Below are 13,252 nucleotides of genomic sequence, written 5' to 3' on the forward strand. Positions count from 1 at the left end.
GACTAGAAAATCCCACTATCTCCAAATATATATCACCAATCCATCTATCTCTGTTTTTCACCGCTGCCACCTCCCTAATGCTAGCTACTGCATAAACTTACGCAGTAGCACCTACATTGCTCTCCGTGGGCACACTTGTCCTCCCCTTTACTTCCTTTTTCATGAGCCAAGAGAGATTCTTCTTAAAACCCAAATCCAGTCATTTCGCTTTTCTAAGTAGTCTTTAGTCTTTCATCAGTGTCTTGTTGCACTCAGTGTAAAATCCAAACCCCTCATCATTATTTTCAAGGCTCAGTGTCTGCTTCCTTCCACGTTGTCTACTGCCCCTCATTACTCTTCCCCTCAGGTAAGAACACGTCAGGTTGTTTCCTGTCATAGCCTAAGGCCTTTGTACGTTACGTTTCCTCTGCCTGGAAATTTCTATACCCTCACAGCTTGTGCCTTCTTATCCTCTGACGGGCTTAGAAGTCAGCTCTTCAGAGAGGCCACCCTGTCTAAAATTAGATGCCACTCATGCCTACCACTTTATCTCAGAATGCTATTTCCTTTTCATACTTATTCACAAATTTCAGTTACATACTTTATTTTTGAATTTGTTTTTTATCCTGTGTTTCCTATCAGAACGTAAACCCCCAAAGAAAAAAGACTGTATATTTTGTTTGCTGTTGTAGCCCAGTGCTGAGTAAAGTTCCTGGCACACAGTTAGTATTTAGCTGTCTCTTGACTGGATGAATAAATAAATAGATGGGGGAATGACATGGTACCAGGGCACAAAGTATGACTTACTAAGTAGCAAATTCTAATACCAGTTGGCTTAAGCAAACAAGAGACTTATCAGCTTAAGTAATAGAAGTCCAGGGAAATCTGAATGCAGGGGCTCAGATGATGCTATTAGGACATACTTCACAGATAGACCCCTTCCACACGGCAGGCATGAAGGGTACCAGCCACAAAGCCTCACTTTTTAGCATAGTAGTAACAGTGCTTGCTTATGGAAAGCTTCCCCTTAGAACTGTAGCTGAAAAATTCCAGAGAAGGTTCTGATTGGCTTGGCTTTGGTCATGTGCCTGTATCAGAACCAATCACAGGGCTAGGAAGACGGAGAGCTCCAGTTGGCCCAAACGGAGTCATGGGCTCAGCCCTTTGGCACTGTGGTAGGGGCCCTGAAGGGTCAGGGCCACCTGCACTCCAGAAATGAGTTTTTAGAGGAAAGACAGCCCTGCTGACAGAAGAGGCATTTACAAACAAATACTGTTGCTCCCTCATATAACAATAACAGTTGCTACTGCAGCACCCCACCTACACCCTTACCACGGGCTCTCCATGGGGATGGGTCACTAGGCTTTCCCCTGGGGGTTTCAGGGGTGACCACTGTACCCCACTTCCCATCAGTGAGCAGAACCCTTGTGTCCGTGTGGGAGGCAAAGGGCCTCAGGCTCAGAGATGGTGTGTCAAAGGCCTAGACCCTGGGGGTGGTCAGCAGAGACTATGTTACTAGCATATAATAGGTGAGCCTACCTCTCAGTTGTTTTTAATAACATCTTTCATTTCTTCACTATGAAAGTAATAAATATTTATTTTAGAAAATAGAGAAAAAGAAAAGAAGTCATTTATAGTCCTGTACAGCAATAATCATTGCTTCTTGGCTTCTTAGGTTTCTTTTTTTCTTACTAGGCAGTAATTTATATGTATGTTCATTTTCAAAATGTGAAAAGTACAGAAATGAAAGAAAATTATAATACTGTCATTTATTGATGGTTTATCCCATAATCTAACTATTCAGAGGAAATGCTATAAACAGTTTGGTGCATTTCTTTCCAGTCAGCCTTTTTTGTTCGTTGGTTTGTTTTCTTCTCTTTTTATATAGTTTATTCATGAATTTATTCTATAATTCTTTAGTGAGTGTCCCCAGTGTGTCTGGAACCGAGCTGTGAGCTTTACATGGAGTGTCTCATCCATTCCCACTGTATGAGGAGGTTTCTTAGTCCCTTCGGGCTGCTATAACGAAAATACCAGTTTCTGGTATTTTGTACAGACTGGCTTATAAACAATAGAGTTATGCAGGATGAGAAATCCAAGATCAAGATGCTAGCAGATTCAGTGTCTGGTGATGACCTACTTCCTGGTTCATAGACGGTTGTCTTTCTGCTGTGTTTTCAGGTAGCTCTCTAGGGTCTCTTTGCCCAGGGCACTAATCCCTTTAAGGCTCCACACTTATTACCTAATCATCTCCCAAAGACCCCGCCTTCAAATACATCATTTTGGGATTAAGTTTCAACATGAATTTTGGAGAAACACAAATGTTTAGTCCAGAGCAGGAGGCAATGCTCTTATCCCTAGTATACAATAGAAATAGAAAAACTAAGTGACAGTGTCACTTACCCAAGGTCCCCTAGATGGTAAGTAGTTGAGCCAAGATTCACATCCAGGAGGCTTGGCTCCAAGCCGGGGTCGTGAAACACATACACACACACGCGTACACTTTAAATTCTCATAGATAGGACCGTGTTGTATAGTCCCTCTGTGACACCTGAGCAGCTTTCCTTTTTTAAAAATTTAAAGTGACATTTTCCAAATTTAATTACGAATGTTCATTGTAGGAAAATTTGAAAATATAGTAAAACTCAAAAAAGAAAATAGAGTCCCCCCACAATCCCATCTGGCCACTGGTAGCCAGCCACTTAACTTTTACATAGTTTGTTCATTTCTATATAGTTAAATTCACTGTTTTTGTGTACAATTCTCTGAGTTTTGATAGCCGGCAGTTCACACGGATTTTCTTGCGGGTGTCCAAACCACCCAGCCCCTAATGTGTGAGAGCTACAGAGAATTGGGGCAGTTGGAGTTCATATGGTGGTGGGGGGTTCCCCACATGACTCACTGGGAGGAGGGAGATGATCATGCCTTGCTGACTCAAGTCAAACTTTTTGGAGGGGGCAGTGAGGCAAGGAAAACCTCTCTGTCTTTGGCCTGATATCCTGGATGCCTGGGTCCCTGACCCCCACTAGTGAGGCCCACTGGAGCCTGCGTGTCTCACACCCAGCACCTGCTCTGGGAGTTATGTGCTGACTCCCCAGCTCCCAGGCACAGACTATTTTTGGCTGCAGTGACTGTTCACTGCAGTCATGAAAACAAAAACTCTCCCTGCCTCGTCCTTCCCCGGGACACTGCCCCAGGGGCAGGGGCTGCTGGGGTCCCTGGGCTCAGGACCCTCACCATGCACTGCCTGTGGAGCTGGGTGACGGCCAAGGCTGCAAGGGGCAGGGGGACCCCACCACCCGTGGTACTGCGAGAAGCACGAGGCCTGGACCAGCCTGGGCTGGAGGGTTGTGAGGTAGGCACTGGGGTCTAGGATCAGGCGGCCTTTCCATGAGTTCCTGGAATGGGTATATTTGTCTGTGCTCTGAGTCCTTGCTTTGCTAACTGTAGAACAAGCCTGGAGAAATCAGCGTGTTGGGGTAGAATGTGACTTCCATTTCATTATTTGACTCCCTGTCTTTCTTGTGGTCAAGTGGCTGGGGAACCAGCAGAATCTTCCTGAAATAGATCTTCCCCATCTTTCTAGTGAATGGATTTTGGCCTGTTTGTGCTTTTGGTTTGAACAGGGCATGCATTTGTTTTGTGCCTACTCCCTCTGTAGGGAGCTTAAATAACTGGGGTTGTACAAAGCAGACCCAGCTCTGCCTCTCAGTGCTTCTGATGAGCCAGGCCAGTGAGGCCAAACCATGTAGAGGCATGAGCGCTAACTGCAGTTATGTGGACCAGGGTCCAATGCGGGCACCATCACTCACTTGCTGTGTCTTCTGAGTATAATTCCTCTAAACCTTGCTTAGCACTCATTTTCTTAGCTACCAAGCCATCGTGCCCAGGCCATTTCATGGGTGGCAATAGTACCACCCATGGGTGGCAGTAGTTGTTATTTTTATGATTAGACTGGTTGTGAAAAGAGGAAGCATGTTGAGAAGCTGAGTAAGAGTCAGTGTGCCACAGCCCTGGGTGGGTCTAGCCCTTGTCTCAGAAGCTGGGTGTTTGGGTGTAGCTGTTGATGTGGGATTTGCTTCTTTTCAAAAAGAAGAAACATGTGCGCTGTCACCAACAGGAGCATGGGTGGGGGTAGGCAAGATGGTGAAGTTGAAGATTTCCTATCCACCATCTTCTGAGCCACCAAGACATTAGGGACTTGCCAGGCTCCGGGTGAGGCCATTGCTTCTGCATTCCACAGGGCTCTGAGCCCACGAGGCGAACACATGTCTTGGCATCCCTTGGCATCCCTTGGGCCAACGCCTCTGGGGATGATTCTCAGGGCAGACCTCAGGGAGGTCTTCCCCTTGGCTCACCTCTTAGAGCAGCTCAGAAAACCTGGCAGGAGTGAAAGTTTTACATCCAGGTAAGGAATGCCCACTATGGAAAGTGGTGAGCTCTCCAGGGGTAGGATGTGTTCTGGTGTTGGTCACTGACAGGGCCCCGGTTCTGGTGCTGTTGTTCTGGGTGACCAGGCAGGTCCCCATCTCTCTCTGAGCCTCGGTTTCCTCCTCTGTAAAATGAGGATTGTTGGACTAGATTGGCTCTAAGGTCCTTCGAACTCTGCCTTTAACCTTGGCAAGAGAAGGGTTTCTCTCCTGTTCTCTTCCTACCCTCATGAATATCTGTTGGCTCCTTTCATGCCCTCAAACCCTAGTGACTCTGGTGACGGCCTCCTTGGCTTGAGTCCTGGCTATCCACTTAGGGCTCCATTGGGCTTCCATTGCTGTCGTGGGGCAGGAGTTGTTTACAGGGTTTCTGGAAAACTACAGAGAGAGGCTGCCTACTTCCACGAACTCCCAAGAGATTTTGGTCACCTGGTTGGACACCCATGGGATAGCTCTAAAACAATGGGGCCCTTGTCCACAGGCAAAGCAGCCTGGGTCTCAGGTCTCCAGCTCTGGGCTCCCTTCCTGCAGCCCAGTGCCTCCCCAACCTGGACAAACAACCCAAAAGAACAGATCACATGCTGTACGCTAGGACGTGCCTCTCTGGTGGAGGGATCTGTGATTTGGCTCCTGGCCCCGAGTGGGGCCCACCAGACCCCAACACTGGGGCCAGGCATGTGCCAGGGCCCTAAGCGAAGTCGCTGTCCCTGAAGCCTGTCGGCGAATCTCTTCATTCTCTGGCTGGTGGGCCTCTCTGGCTAAACTCAGAGCTGTTGCTCTGCAGAAATGGAGGAGGCAGGAGATGGAGACAGTCGATTTGTCTGGGGATCCTCTCTTTAATGGTGTGTTTGAACAGGGTAGACTTAGAAGGGGGAGAAGTTGGGGACCGGCAAGCCACAAAGCTGGCTGCAGACACGGCCACACCCAAGGGCCCCTGTTTATTTCTGTCAGTGTCTTTATTCTCAGGAGAGCTGAGATTCCCCACGGGGAGGTAAATTTCAAGCCAGACCCCGTTCCCTGTACCCTCTGCATAAGATTACCAGGCATCCCAGTTTGCCAGGGACTGTCCCAATTTAGGGCTACTGTCCTGGAGTAGTTACTCACGGCTCTCCCTTTCTCTCTCAAAAGTGTCCCTGTTGGGGTGGCACAACATACACTCGCCCTCCCTCTGGAGCCTCGATGGCAGACGTGGATTTGCCTCCAAGCCTCTTCTTTTGTGTCCCCCTCCTGCTGATAGTGTGCTGTGGGTCGGATGGGGAAAGACATGTCAGCACAGGAGGAGCTGAGAAAGAAGGAGCAGTGAGGCCCAGGGCCACCAGGAGATGGAGCCCAACATAGGGGATGTGTGTTTGTCCAGTGGACAAATGACATGCTGGATCGGGGGTTGCCAAACTCTGGTTTTTCAAGTGATTTTCATATTTTTAACTGGTAGGAAAAAAAGAAGAGTATGTTCTGATGGGAAAATTAAATGAAGTTCAAGTTTCAGTGTCTATGCTAAAAGTTTTACTGGAACACAGCCACACCCATCTGTTTACATATTGTCTGTGGCTGTTTTGGTGCTCAGAGTTGAGTAGTTGTGACAGAGACCATATGGCCTGCAAAGCTGAAAATATTTACTCTCTAGCCTGTTCAGAAAAAGTTTGCCAATTCCTACACTAGGTACCTAGTGGGTTTATAGGAAAAAGAATGGGACCTGGGAGGCAGCCACAAGGCCGCTCTCCAGGAGGGTGGGGCCAGCTACTTGGGATGATGGTGGTAGCAGAGGTGACAGCAGATGCTGTCTGAAGCTGGAGAGCAGCCCCTCCTTCAGAGGGCATGAGGGAAACTGAGGGAGAGTCCAAGGGGCAGCTGAGGGGATTAAGAAGGAATATCGAGAGAAGACCCTCTGGGAGGCCTCCTGCAGCTGCTTTGAACCCCATTGCTGGAGCTCATCGCAGCTGTGTGGGGCAGGGCAGGGTGTGGAGCCTGGACAGCCAGATGTGATCTGTGATGTCAGATAGACCTTGCCCTGGGAAAAATAACTCAGTTTATAGAGCAAAGAAGTGGGTAACAGCACAGGCAGGGCAGGCTGGCTGGGACTAGGTAGAGATGGCCATGCCTCAGCCTCACCACTCAGGCTGTGTGGCCTTGAACAAGTTACCTACCCTCTCTGAGCCTTATCACCCATCTCAGGATGTAATGAGGCTTGCATGCGCTGACCTAGTTCATCTAGCAGGAGATATGTAATAAATGTTCATCACTCGGCCTTTCTTAACTCCCCCACCTCCTCCCCTTTGACCTGCATCCCTCCACCTCCACACCCCATCTCTCCACTGCATCATCTTTCTGAGGCTTCCAGGCCCAGACATAGCAATACACAGGCCAAAGGCAGCTACTCCCTGAAGATTGCAGCCAGGCTCCCCACTCTGTGAGCCCCAACCCTTTCTTGTGGGTGGGAGGGAGGCAGGCACTGGTGTACCAGACAGGACATCTGGGACGTCTGTGTGCTTGGGCTAGGCTAGGGTTGAGTTGAAGGAGGGTGGGCCTCATGAGAGGACAGGCAGAAAGTCAAGCCCCAGAGTGCAGCCCTGTCCTGGGCTACTTTGGCCAGTCTTAAGGCTCCACAGCCTGTCAGCCCTCATGGTCCCCACCCCCCAGAATTCTGATTTGATTGGTTTGAGGCACAGCCACAGGTAATTCCAAGGTCTCACCAGGGTTAAGAGTCACTAATCTGATCTAGCCAAATCCACTCATTTTATAAGTGATGAAACCAAAGCCCAAAGAGAGGCAGGAACTGACCAGAGGTGAAAGGGGTTCCATGGACCAAATTTGACCCTTCTTTCACTGTGCTGGCCAGCTGGGAGGTAGTAGAGAGAAGGCCTCCGGGAAGTGGCTGACTTCTCCCAGGAAGCCTCTTCCTTGTTTCCCAGGGCTGGGATAGTAAAGAGGCTGGACCCAGGCCTCATCCACAGGCAAAGCCAGTACCCACAAGTTGTCTGCTGATCTCCATGGAAACCCCAGGAGGCTGCCTGACCTAGCCCTCACTGCCTCAGCCCCTCCTGTGCCTCCTAGAATATTCAACTATTATCCAGATCTCACCCCTCCTTCTCCCCTACCCCCAATGGTGGGAGCAGGCAGGAAGGAACATCTGTCAGGCGCTCCCTTGCCAACTGGAGGTGTGCAGGCTCCCAGCCTGGGCTGCCATAGAAACCCCCCTGCTCTTTCCTCTGTCCTTCCCTAGAACCTCTTTCTCACCCCCTTGCACCCTGGCCTTGCAGGAGTGTGGGGTCCCGTATCACCATCCACAGGGTTTTGGGAGTCCGCCTCTCGTATGACCAGTTCCCAGGGAAGCATCTGTGGTGGAGGTTCCTGGCCCTTAAATTGACCCCAGCCAGGGAAGCTGGGAGAGGCCTCTGTTCACACAGACCAGAAATCCAGGTTCTGCAAATGGACCTTAAGTGCTAGCAGCACTGATTGGGGCAGTTTACTGACCATCCTATGCTCTAGGACTAACGAGCTAAATAGATACACAAAGTATAGGTTTGCTTCTTGGTCTTCAACCCAGGACTTCATCTGAATGCTGACTTGAGCTGCCACAAGTTCTTATGTGTGTCCCACACACAGGCATTGAAGCCCCTGGCATTTCCACTGTCCACCTGACTGACCACGGCAGGCGCGGATGGCTCTCGGTGTAAGCCGGCACAGGTTTCTAAGTATAGACCCCAGGCAGCCCCGTGGCTGCTGGTAAGTCCCAAGATACCATTTGATACCCAGCCTGGCCTATGACACCGGCCAGCTGCTGAGGGGAGGGGGCAGCCCACTCCCTCCTTCTTCTGTAGAGAACAGAACCAGCAGTTTAATTATCACAGGCTGAGAGTGACCTCAGTGCCCAACTGACTCTGTCTAATTATTCTCAGAAAGAGTAATTTAATGTCCCCCACTAGAGAACATCCATCGTGTCTTGAGGGGATGGGAAAAGTGGAGCCAGTGTTCTCTGGAGCTCCCACTCTGTCCCACGTTCTCACTGCCCTGCTTCTGCTCCCGTGTTCACCCGAGGCTCGTAGGAGCCCAGGGAACTCCCACAATGTGTCCTGCCTTCTTGGTTTCTAGTTCATGTTTTCTTCTTTAGACAGGAGCTGGGGTGGGTGGGCAATGATTCCATCCTCAAAGTGTATGGGCTCTCTGTCTTCATCCCTTCCCCAGAACTCCAGTGTATGGGCCCTTGGCTTTGGGACAACTTGGCATCTTCCATGTGCCTGCAGGAAGGTGGAAGGCCTTTCTGGGGCCTTGGGGTTTCTCAGACATGAGAGGGTTTCAGAGCGGCTCCACCTGCCAGGTTGTCAGCAGGCCTGTGAGTTCACCTTCAGCAGGTGGTTAAACAATTCCCTAATTTGCTCTTGGTTGAAATTATCCAGAAAATTTGTGCGTGCGCTATTGAGGTCTGAAATAACTTCGTAACTCAGACTAGGTTGGGCCTGTCACCGTGGGTGGACGAGTCATATCTCTGTGTAAGGTTTGGGGGAGCCAAGTTGTTTGGGGGGGGCATTGCTTGAATTGTGATAGGAGGTGATAGCAGGGTCACTCCAGGGGCCTACGCAGCCACTAGCCCAGCCTAGGTAAGAGCTGGGGGACACGGGTTTTCATCGTATGCTGGTCCCCCTGGCTCCAGCATGCTTGCCTCATGCACTCTCTCCTCTTGATTAAGTTAACTTTGGGTCCAAAGTCACTCATAGGAATTGGAAGACTGGGGCACTTTGTTTTCACGGAGGGTCCCAGAGCCATGGCGGGCGCCTCACGGAGAAGGCCTAGCTGCCCAGTGATACGTCACCCAGGGTACTTGCTGCTTGGCTACCATCCCTCCCCATTTACCTATAGAAATAACCCTTTAGAAGTCACTGATCAGACAGATCCCTGAAAGGTGGCAGATTCTCCACGTGGGGTCCCCACGAGAGGGTCTGGGGGCCTGTGTAACCATAGATACAATTGTTTGGTCTGCACAGATTTGCATTAGTTGCCACCATGTAAAAATCAGGCATTTTAAAATCAGATTTCTTTAAAACCAGAAGATCTGGCACCGCTCCCATAGCCTCCCCTTACTCCCCAACACTGAGTGAGGCCAGAGGCTGGGTTTCTCATTAGCTTCGCCCTCACTGCTATCAGATTTCTTATTTAGCAGAGGCAAGAGAAGTGTTTCTAGTACTTGTATCTCCATCAAAAGATAGATCAAGGGGGCTCTGTCCCCACTGACCTCATTTCTTCCCAAGGCCTGGCCCTGAGGCTGTGTTTGAGACCCTCACTCTACCAAGTAACTTGCTGACTGGTGGATAGCTTCACTGATTGAATTTTTAGGTAGAATTAGATGGTCCCTCTCCCCAGTTCAGTGATCCAACCCTGTAAGGAAGAGGGATTAGAGAATAGAAAGAATAGTAAGAAATCATGCCTGAGCACTCTCATTTCATTGATGATGCAGAGATCACACCCCAGGAAGCCATGTGTGCCCTGAGGGGAGGCTGGGGCAGCTCCAGTATAAATGGGACCCTGAATCGGCTCTTCTGTCCCGGTATCCCCTCTTGCCCCCCTGCCCCCAATTTTGTTTTGTCAACCCCTGGTTTGAATTGGAACATAAAGAGGGTAAAGGAGGGAAGGGAAGGCAACGCCTTAAACTGCTTTATTCCATGGGGCACACTGATCTCTGAAGCCTCAAGGGAATGAGAGAAACTTTGCAGGTAATTTGAAGCTATAAGAGACTGCCTTTTTCTTTTTTTTCTTTTTCTTTTTTTCATTCATTTTTTTAATGGAATGGATTTGAACATATTCTGTCTTTTCTGTGTTTTAGGGGGTTACTTGACTTGCCAATTTCCATTTTACAGTATAGTTTTTTTTTTCAGAAAGCGGGTAGAAATTAATTCCTTTAATATATTTGAAAAAATAATTTGAGTAGCTCGAGCCCAGAAAGATGACTTAATTCTTGAAGAAAACAATATTGAACTTGTATCAAATTCAGCTGCTTTGATTCAACAAGCCACAATGGTTAAAAACAAAGGCTATCAGAAAATTTTTGGATGGTATCTACGTTTCTGAAAAAAGAACAGTTCAGGCAGGCTGATGAATGAGGTCTAACCTGTCCGGCTACAGAAACGCCAAGATGTCAGATGATTCCTCGGACTTATTCGTGATATTTTAAAGATGCGACAAAAGTTGTGTATTCAAAAAAAAAGGTAGCTGCTGCACCTCCAGGCTTTGCTAGGCTACCAAGTGACAGCAGGACTCATTGAAGGAGCCATGGGAACGGCACACATGGGTTTCAGCTCTAGCTCTGCCAGATTGCCTCGTAGGTCTGTGAGCCTCAGTAAAATGGCCTCCTCTTGATGAATTGTTTTTGAGTGAAGATAGTATATAAAGCACTGGCCATATTGTACTGGCAAAGAGTTTGTAATAATGAATGTAGTTATGATGTTTAAGAAACTGAAACTGGTGCGGGTGGGGAGGAGAAAAAGATAAAGAAGGGCAATCGCTACTGCATTATAGTTAGATTTGGGGATTGGATTTCCAGGCTTCTTGGAAACCTGCTGAGTCATCACAATCTTGGGACAATGTAGGAGTGTCGGTGGGAACTGAGACCACTCCAGGGAGAGATGAAGTTGTTTTGTGAAGTTGCGTAAAGGTCAACTTCACTTCCATTTGTTGGTGGCCAGACAATATTGCCAACTCGCTTTTCATAGTAAAATGAGGGGAAAAGATATCACGACTACATTTTCCGATGAAGGGTATTACTGAGGGCAATCAAGGAAGACGCACTGATGAACAAAAAGCTTCTGCCCTGGGATCTTTATCTAATCAGTTCCTTCTCGGTGCTGTTCTTATCATTGGTTTCCTGTGACGCTCTAGTTTTATCGTCTGGAAGGATTTCTGACAACCATGGGTTTGCCAAACCAATGATGAGCTTCTTGGTGCTTTTACTTGTGTGTTTATTTCTAGTTGTGTCTGTGAATCATTCTAAACAGCTATAAGATTATCGTCCACAACCCTGCAGATCGAAAAATATACAGACAAGACACAAAGGTGGGGAGGGAGGGACATGGCCAGACTCTAGGTCTCAGCTGGGGCCCGGTGCCACCTCCAGACATTACAAAGCCCCCAAACCATTACCCCCAATAAATCATAGCCAGTATCTTCATCAGGTTCAGTTTTGACACTTGAATCTAAGATTTATGGCAATGTGGATTGACTGACAATAACATTATTCTTTCAAAATAAAATTAGACACAGCTTGCTAAAATCATTGAAAATCAACCTAGATTCTCAAGAACTGTGAGCTTTATATGAATCATTTGATGTAGGATGTCTGGTCTTCCCTGTTACAGAAAACCTGAAAAATATAGAAAGGGGCCAAAAAAGGGGGAAAAACGGATCTTACCGCTGGTTCTGTATCTCTCTGAGTTTTCTCTGTGCTGGGCCATATCTTATTTTGCAGTGCAATGACTTGTTTTTGTGTCTGTCACCCTGCAAGCCCCTTGAGGCCAAGGACATGTCCCATTGTCCTGCGGGTCTACTCCAGGCTTGGTATCACATATGGCTCAAAGTTGTCAGAGCCAGGGAGGTTTCTTCTCTCCTTGATGAGAGAAAAGACCACAAGCTTTGAAGTCAGTCAGGCCTCGATTCAAATATTCACTCTTTGTATTAGTTTTTTGTTGCTGCGTAACAAAAATTTGACCACAAATTTAGCAGCTTAAAGCACCCCTCATCTATTAACTTAGAGTTCTGTAGGAGGAAGACTAGATGAAGGAGCCCAGGTGGGCTCAGCTAGCTTCCTTGCTTAGGATCTCACCAGCCTGAAGCTGGGGTGTCAACCAGGCTGGCCTCTTACCTGGAAGCTTCAAGGAGAAGCCAGTGCATTCAGGTTATTGGCAGAATCCAGTTCCTGGTGGCCATAGGTCACCTTTTCCTTGCTGCTCTGCCAGGGGGCCACTCTCTCTCTCTCTCTCTCTCTCTCTCTCTCTCTCTCTCTCTCTCTCTCAGGCCACCCACATTCCTTCTAGTGTGGCCCCTTTATCTTCCAAGTCCACATGGAGTCCTTTTCATGCTTGAGTCTCTAACTTCCTCTCTGCTACCTTGAACCTCTGAAAGGTTTTGACTGAAAACTAAATTAGGCGAGGTAATTGTCTATACAGTTCTTGGTGAGGATTAATTCTTTCTAATCCTCCTCTCGCTAAGCCAGTTTTAGTTGAAATCTATCTTGTCTGATTCAGATATAGTACATCAAAATTGTAAAGGGCTGTCTTTATTTCAAGTACTTGTCATTCTAAAAAATTGTTATGATTCATTATTTTGGGGGGCAAAGGAATAAAAAGAAACAAAAAGGGCAACATGCTCTGATCAAAACTGTTATGATTTTTTTCTTCCTTCCACCCCTAACCCTAAAGCTTTGGCATCTCTACTTCAGCTGCTGTCTCCAGGAGCGCTGGGGGTGGGGGCAAGAGCCGTCCTCCTGAGTCCTCAGACAAGTGGTGGCTCAGGTCGGAGGCCAGCCCAGCAGCAGCTGGCCCCTGCCACTCAGCCGGGGGGCCCGCCCTGGCCAGGGGGAGAATGAGGAGAGTGCTGGGGCAGCCTGAGTGCTCACGGGATCTCTGCTGTCCCCTCTGCTTTCTCAGGAGATCCTCCAAGAGCTCACGCTGGACGCCCTGCTGGACATGAACGAGGCCAAGGTGAAGGAGACGCTGCGGCGCTGTGGGGCCAGTGCGGAGGAGTGCGGCCGCTTGCAATATGCTCTCACCTGCCTGCGGAAGGTGACAGGCCTGGGTAGGTAGGGCCCGCCTCCCCAGAACCGAGGCCAGCCCCATGGGCTCCCTCTCCCTCCACCTTGT

General features: G+C 48.6%; 1 protein-coding gene across 1 annotated transcript in view; it reads left to right on the plus strand.

The window, feature by feature from the left end:
• The window catches only part of KSR1 (kinase suppressor of ras 1), a 144,246-nt gene that overhangs the window by 90,115 nt on the left and 40,879 nt on the right, over positions 1-13,252 (plus strand). The window contains 1 exon segment of the mRNA XM_039886061.1: positions 13,040-13,187. Coding sequence (XP_039741995.1) covers positions 13,040-13,187 — 148 coding nt within the window.

The sequence above is a fragment of the Pteropus medius genome, unplaced genomic scaffold (assembly GCF_902729225.1).
Source record: "Pteropus medius unplaced genomic scaffold, Ma_sr-lr_union100, whole genome shotgun sequence".
Lineage (NCBI taxonomy): Eukaryota > Metazoa > Chordata > Mammalia > Chiroptera > Pteropodidae > Pteropus > Pteropus medius.